The sequence below is a fragment of the Orycteropus afer genome, unplaced genomic scaffold, assembly GCF_000298275.1.
Source record: "Orycteropus afer afer isolate SDZICR_OR568_19922 unplaced genomic scaffold, OryAfe1.0 scaffold00192, whole genome shotgun sequence".
NCBI lineage: Eukaryota > Metazoa > Chordata > Mammalia > Tubulidentata > Orycteropodidae > Orycteropus > Orycteropus afer.
Genome location: NW_006921779.1, coordinates 158835 through 166611, shown reverse-complemented (window position 1 = coordinate 166611; position 7777 = coordinate 158835). Strand labels below are relative to the sequence as shown.

Sequence of the window (7777 nt, the reverse complement as noted above, 5' to 3'; positions counted from 1 at the left end):
TTGTTGTCACCTATGTAAAGCCTTTCCTGATTTTCCTCTTCTACCCTTTGTCATTCCCAGCAGAAATAATCACCCTTATTCCTTGCTTTCATAATATCATGTTTGCATCAGTGTTTCATCCTTTTTAATTTTTGTCACATTATATTATAATTTATTATTTACATTGTCCCTTTTTCCTTGAGGTCATGTCTTATGTGTTTGTGTACAGTATGATTGCTGAGCACTTTCAATAACTTAATCCTTACAACAGCCAAATTAAGTACTGTTAACTATCCTCGTTTTGTAAATGAGGAAGCTGTGATTGGAGAACTTTAAAAAAGTTGTCTAAGGTTACACAGCTAGTGAGTGATGGAGCCAGAATTTGGGCCTAGTCAGTCTGACTCCAGAGCCTATAATCCTAACGTCTTTGATGAATACTGCAGAGAATACAAAAGAAATAAAAGACAAAGTCTTTGCTTTACAGATGCTCATTATCTAATTGTGCTATATGATAATATACAGTTAAGTGCTTTTAGGATTCTGAGAAAGAAACTTTAAAAAAAAAAAAAAAAATCAGAGGTATTGAGAGGTAAAAATGACAAGCCTAACCTACTCCAAACTCCCAATTCAGAGGCCTGGGTGTTACATGAGTACCAATCCATAGAACCAACTTTAGTTTCCCAGCCTCTAAAACCAAAGCCAAATCCATTGCCATCGAGTCAATTCCAACACTTAATGACCCTATAGGACAAAGTAGAACTGCCCTATTGGGGATATTATGCTGAGTTAAATTAGTCACAGAAGAGCAAATATTGTATGAAACCATTATTAGGAAAAGTCAAGCAATGGTTCCATGAAGAAAGATACATTCTTTGATGATTACCAAGGATGGGTAGGGAAGGGAGAGTAAACCACTAACTATAGGGTTGTTGTTGTTGTTATTTGCCATCGAGTCGGCCCCAGCTCAGGAAAAAGAAAAAGAAGGTGTTCATGGGTGAAATGTACTAAGGTCTGCATAAAATGTTTGTTGTCAGTTGCCATAGAGTCAATTCCAACTCATGCTATCCCCATGTGCACTGACTGCATAAAAATTATACAGGTATGTGTCAACAAAACAAAACAAAAAAAGAAAAGAAACTATCTCAGTAGGTTTCCAAAGCTGTAAATCCTTTTTTTTTTTTTTTTTAATTGTGATTTGGGTGAAAGTTTACAGAGCAAATTCATCTTCCATACGGCAGTTCACATACACTTTGTCTTATGACATTGTAATCTCCCACAGTGCAACAACTCTCCTCCCACTTCCCCATAGCCACCTCTTCTCTTGTGTCCTTCCTTCCCATGCACTCTTGCCCTGCAAGCTGTCCTCATGGGTATACACAGCCCTTCTATTCTCCCATGATTGATCTCTCCAAGGACTGTATCTACTTAATGTAAATGTTCAGCTCATACACCTGGTTTTGTTTGGTTGGACGCCACAGGAATGGGTTCAATTCCAGACCTGAAGGGTAGCTGGGAGCCATAGTCTCAGGGGTTCCACCAGGCTCTATCAGACCAGCAAACCTGGTCCCTTTTTTTTTTTAATGATTTTGAGTTTTGTTCCACATTGTTCTCCCTCTCTAGCCAGAATCTCCTACACAGATCCCCTTCCTAGTGGTTGACAGTGGTAGCTAGGCTCCATCTAGTTCTTGTGGTCTCATAGTTGTCTAGGCTAAAGATTGCATGGTATACCAGACCCTTGGACTAATTGTTTCCATGTGTCTTTGGTTTTCTTCATTATTTGTGCTGGACAAGGCAAGACCCATTGTTGCATCTAGATAGCCACTTGTACGCTTTTAAGATCCCAGTCACTACTCTCCAAAATAGCATGTTGAACAATGTTCTTGTGTAGTATGCATATGTTATGCCAATTGAGCTTGATGTCCCCTGCAACCATGATCCTGAGCCCACAGGTCCAACTACTTGCTCCCTCTGGGTAGCTGGCTATGTCCAAGAAGTGACTACAGCCTTGTTCCTTATCAAGGCTATAAATCATCATGGAAGCAGACTGCTTCATCCTTCTCCTATGGAGTGACTAGTGGGTTTGAACCACTGACCTTTCAGTTAGCAGCCGAATACTTTATCCACAGCATCAGCAGTAGCCGAATACTTTATCCATGGCATCATCAGAGGTCCTTTTACCAACGTACACCACCCTTAATAACTGATACTAGAACAGAGTAGGGCAAATAAGGAAAAGAAATAAAATAGGCACAATCAGTGATCCATTCAAAACTGGTTTGTATTAAGCATTTGTTAAGTGATACTGTCTTGGCCTATAGCTTGGTTCCTTGAGTTTTCTGGTTTATTTTCAAAATGGTTTGGCAATATTTAGTGTAATCCACAATCAATTTTTGTTTTGACACTGTATTTAGGTTTGCTTTTCTTTCTAAACATCTTGCTGTTGCTTCTGTTTCAGTTTATGCTGAAGGAATTTGAAGCACGCAGGCAACAGCATGAGCAGCTGAATGAGGCAGCTCAGGGCATCATAACAGGCCCTGGAGATGTGTCTCCATCCACGAGCCAAGTACAGCAGGAACTCCAGAGCATCAATCAGAAGTGGGTTGAGCTGACAGACAAGCTTAATTCCCGTTCCAGCCAAATTGACCAAGCTATTGTCAAAAGCACTCAGTACCAGGAATTGCTCCAGGACTTATCAGAGAAGGTGAAGGCAGTTGGACAGCGGCTGAGTGGCCAGTCAACCATCAGCACCCAACCTGAGGCTGTAAAACAGCAGTTGGAGGAGACCAGTGAGATTAGATCTAACTTGGAGCAATTAGACGATGAGATTAAGGAAGCCCAGACACTGTGCAATGAACTCTCAATGCTCATTGGTGAGCAGTACCTCAAGGATGAGCTGAAGAAGCGTTTGGAAACTGTTGCTCTGCCTCTCCAAGGTTTAGAAGATCTTGCAGGTGAGCTGGGGTGAGGAATACATTTCTGCCATTATTGATGGCAAGCAGAAAGAAGGAGTGGGTTAGTGGCAGTTTCAAAAATCTAGGGTGAATTACTAAACATTTTGATAAAAGATTGTATAGAAGAATCCTGATCAAAAGGGGAAAATGCAGAACAGAATTTCAAATTCTTGTGGACTTTCTGGAGCCATGAAGGGTTGATGAACTCATGAAACTCTTGAGCTGAGTTAATCTTTAAACCTTTAACAAAAGATTTCCCTTGAAGTCTTCTTAAAACCAAACAATAGTCTGGCTTAACTGTTAAAAATTGTCTGTCTTGAGCATTATGCTCTTAAGAACTATGTAGGATCAAAGTGACAACAGCAACTCAGAAGATCTGATAGGAAACTAAGGGGGCAGTGAGCTTATATTAATGGGGAAGAAAAGACTCAGAAAAGGAAAGTGAAAATGGTTGCACAGCTTGAAGAATGTTATCAGATGTCACTGAAATGTATATATAGAAATGGTTAAATTGCTGCATGCTTTGCTGTGTATATTCTTAACAACAACAACAAAAAGAATCTAGGGTGATTCTTTTGTAGCTTTTGGGCTCAGAATAGTGCTAACATAACCCTTTTTCCACTACAGTGGGAGCTGTGGTGGTTATTACACATTGATTGAGCACCAGCAAGATGTGAAACTTTACACAGCATAATCCTAGCATTAGGAGCTCAAATATGAATTCAGCCAGCAGTTAGAGAGTCATGCTTATAAATGTACTTAAAAGTAGAATTACATACCTATTTTCACTGATGCCTACTTACTTTCTTTATATTCATACATATATGCCCACATACACAAACATCCACACACACTATCTATCCAAAGTTAGAACATGTTCTGGACTTCTTATGATGGCCTTGTACAAGAGCAAAAATTTTTTATCATTAATTCATTGCCTGTTTCTCTGGAAACATTTATGACTTCTTAACTGTTTACCAGTTTAGAAGTAAAAGTTTACTCTGTTTCTCAAACTACCTTATGAGGTTGCTGTGAGTATTAAATTAAGTAAGATACCATACATGAAGGAACCTAGCTATGTGCCACTTTTCTAATAGGCCTGCAATTAATGTTAGTTTTCTTCCCCTAAGATAAGACCTTATGCTGTGTTCAGGCTTGGCTGATTTAAATTTCATTTTCTCATTTCAGCCGATCGCATGAACAGACTCCAGGCAGCTCTTGCCAGCACTCAGCAGTTCCAGCAAATGTTTGATGAGCTAAAGACCTGGTTGGATGACAAACAAAGCCAGCAAGCAAAACACTGCCCAGTTTCTGCAAAATTGGAACAGTTACAGTCTCAGCTTCAGGAGAATGAAGAGTTTCAAAAGAGCCTTAACCAGCACAGTGGTTCCTATGAGGTGATTGTTGCTGAAGGAGAATCTCTGCTTCTTTCTGTGCCTCCTGGAGAAGAGAAAAGGACTTTACAAAACCAGTTGATTGAGCTCAAAAACCATTGGGAAGAGCTTAGTAAAAAAACTGCAGACAGACAATCCAGGCTCAAGGATTGTTTGCAGAAAGCTCAGAAATATCAGTGGCATGTGGAAAACATCGTGCCATGGATAGAGGACTGTAAAGCCAAGATGTCTGACCTGCGGGTCACTCTGGATCCAGTGCAGCTAGAGTCCAGTCTGCTAAGATCAAAGGCTATGCTGAATGAGGTGGAAAAGCGCCGCTCCCTGCTGGAAATACTGAATAGTGCTGCTGACATCCTTATCAATTCTTCTGAAACAGATGAGGATGATATCCGGGATGAGAAAGCTAGAATTAACCAGAACATGGATACTATTACAGAAGAACTACAGGCCAAAACAGGGTTGCTTGAAGAAATGACTCAGAGGCTGAAGGAGTTCCAAGAAAGCTTTAAGAATATTGAAAAGAAGGTTGAAGGGGCCAAACACCAACTTGAGATCTTTGATGCTTTAGGCTCTCAAGCCTGTAGCAACAAGAATCTGGAAAAGCTAAGAGCTCAACAGGAAGTGCTACAGGCCCTGGAGCCTCAGGTGGACTATCTGAGGAACTTCACTCAGGGCCTGGTAGAAGATGCTCCAGATGGATCTGATGCTTCCCAACTTCTACATCAAGCCGAGGTCACTCAGCAAGAGTTCCTAGAAGTGAAGCAAAGAGTGAACATTGGTTGCATGATGATGGAGAATAAGTTGGAGGGGATTGGCCAGTTTCACTGCCGAGTCCGAGAGATGTTTTCTCAGTTGGCAGACCTGGACGATGAGCTTGATGGCATGGGTGCTATCGGGAGAGACACTGATAGCCTCCAATCCCAAATTGAGGATGTTCGGCTGTTCCTTAACAAAATCCAAGTTCTCAAGTTAGATATAGAGGCCTCTGAAGCTGAGTGCCGACAAATGCTGGAAGAAGAGGGAACTCTGGACTTGTTAGGTCTCAAGAGGGAGCTAGAAGCCCTGAGCAAACAGTGTGGTAAACTGACAGAGAGGGGAAAAGCTCGTCAGGAACAGCTCGAGCTGACCTTGGGTCGAGTAGAGGACTTCTATAGAAAATTGAAAGTACTCAATGACATGACCACAGCAGCTGAGGAGGGAGAGGCCCTCCAGTGGATAGTAGGGACAGAAGTGGATGTCATCAACCAGCAATTAGCAGATTTTAAAGTAAGTCTCATGCTTGTTTTTTAATCTTTTTCTCTCTAAACTGTATACTTCTTTTCTTGAAACTTGGAAACCAATTGCGTATACATCTTAACCTCTGTCCCTGGTTTCACTATTCTCACTTCCATCACCATCACAGCACACTGTTTGGAGACTAAACAATCTCTTGGACTTCTGAGCAAACTGGCTTGAACATTTTCTATTATAGTTTATGTCAGTTTTTATAACCAATTTAGGATATAGCAAGAAATGCCCAAGCCTTATCTCTTATGATTTCTTGAGATTTCAGATTAACTGATTTTGTAACATTTCTTTAGGTCCCTATTTTTCAAATTGAAGTATGATGCCATAAGATAAACGTGGGTTCATCTTTCTGAAATACTGATTTTATCCAGATATGGACAGGGGTTGTGGTGGTAATTGGATTATTGGTGTACTTAGGAACCCTGGTGGTATAGCATCTCCATGAGTTGGAATCAACTCAGTGACAGTGGGTTTGGTTGTTTTGGTTGGCAGTGCAGTGACTAAAGCACTCAGCTGCTAACCAAAAGGTTGACAGTTTGAGCCTACTAGCCACTCCACGGGAGAAAAAGGAGGCAGTCTGCTTCTGTAAAGATTTTCAGCCTTGGAAACCCTATGGGGCAATTGTACTCTGTCCTGCAGGGTTCTTGTAAGTTGGAATAGACTCAACAGCAGCGGTTTTTGTTGATGTATTACTGGTATATTATGGAATAAAATACAAATGTCTCAAGAATTATTCAGATAAAACATGATGCTCTAAAGAAATTTCCTATTTACAGCAAACAATTTAAGGATACATTCCAAACTCCTTGTGGGTATAAGTTCTCTTCTAATAGGAGAGTTTGAGAAATACTGCCTTAATTGCAAAGCTGTTACGGTGCTCTGCCCAAGTCATAATTTCCAGTCCTGAGATTTTGTGAGTCTTTATTAAAACAGCAGGAAGATTAGAGGACTTGCCCCAAAAGTGCTCCTTTGCTGGGTCAGGGGCTTGGAACTCTTAGGGCTGTCTGATCAGGCTTGCTCTCACTGAGTGAGCCTTTTGTACAGAGTCTCCCTTGTTGTAAATACTTAAAAGGGGTTTGCTGTGCTGCTGGAGGCCACTCTGCTGCTGTTTTCCTTCTTGGTGCATGGAATAGATTTGGAAAGGATACTTCTAGCACTTGATTTCCATCACTAGCATTAATTACTCCCACCTACATAGTTAACCATCCGAGGCAATTTGTTCTCTCAGAGCTCCTGCTTTTCAGAATTGTTTCTATTAAAAATATGAATGGAGAGGTGGTCTTGACACTGGATCAGACACATGGTCCCTAGAAAGGTCCCAACTTTGTAGACAACCTCCAAGTGCAGAAAGGTGGCTGTTTCAGAAAGGCCTATGTAGGTGCTTATGAATATTTAGCACTAAGGCGGGACTTTGGCTGAAGGCCCCATTACCATGTTTGGAGACTATACAGTTTGGAGCATCAGAAGTCTTTGCATTTGAGTTTTTTTAGGCATCCAGGTAAGGAGAGGGTGGGTAGAAAAAATTCAAACCAACAAGCTGATGTGTGTTCCTCTTAGAAACTTTCGTATCTGTCATCGTACAGAGATCACATCGCAGTGGCTTTCTTTGCTTCCTCATGTCTGCTTTTCTTTCCTTGAAAGCAGAGGCAATCTCTTCTACTGGCATACTTCATCTATCCAATTTACTTGAATCTCGGTTGCTTAAGATAAACAATATAACCAACTAAATTAATTTCTTAGAATACTGAAGCTTATCCCTATAAGCCCCAAAATAATTTCATCTAACCAGATTCTGGTTTATGTGGGGGATTGTATGGTTATGTTGTTTCTAAACACTGTATCATGAGTGAGTTTTTCTTAATGAGTCCAGGTTAACATTAGAAAAAAGATTATACTATTTTCAAATATAGCGATATCCTCAAGGATGTTAGAGCTATTCGGAGCTGCTTGTCTTTGTAGTAAATGTTCATAAATTACTGTATAGTTTTAGCTCTGAATTAGAGTTCTTTTTCTGAGCCTTTACATTGTAGTATTGGTTGAATTGGCTGTGTGTGATCTGTGTAAGGGGAAGATGGTAGGGCAAGATGGCGGACTAGGCAGAAGGATTGCACAGACCCTCTTCAACAAAGAAAAGGGAAACCAATTAACACAGACACAGAAGATAAT

At 40.6% G+C, this 7777-nt stretch overlaps 1 protein-coding gene across 1 annotated transcript in view; it reads left to right on the top strand.

The window, feature by feature from the left end:
* Nucleotides 1-7777, top strand: part of MACF1 (microtubule actin crosslinking factor 1) — a 307684-nt gene that overhangs the window by 185686 nt on the left and 114221 nt on the right. Inside the window, exons 57-58 of the mRNA XM_042781878.1 lie at nt 2435-2930; nt 4119-5590. Coding sequence (XP_042637812.1) covers nt 2435-2930; nt 4119-5590 — 1968 coding nt within the window. The remainder of the gene's footprint in view (nt 1-2434; nt 2931-4118; nt 5591-7777) is intronic.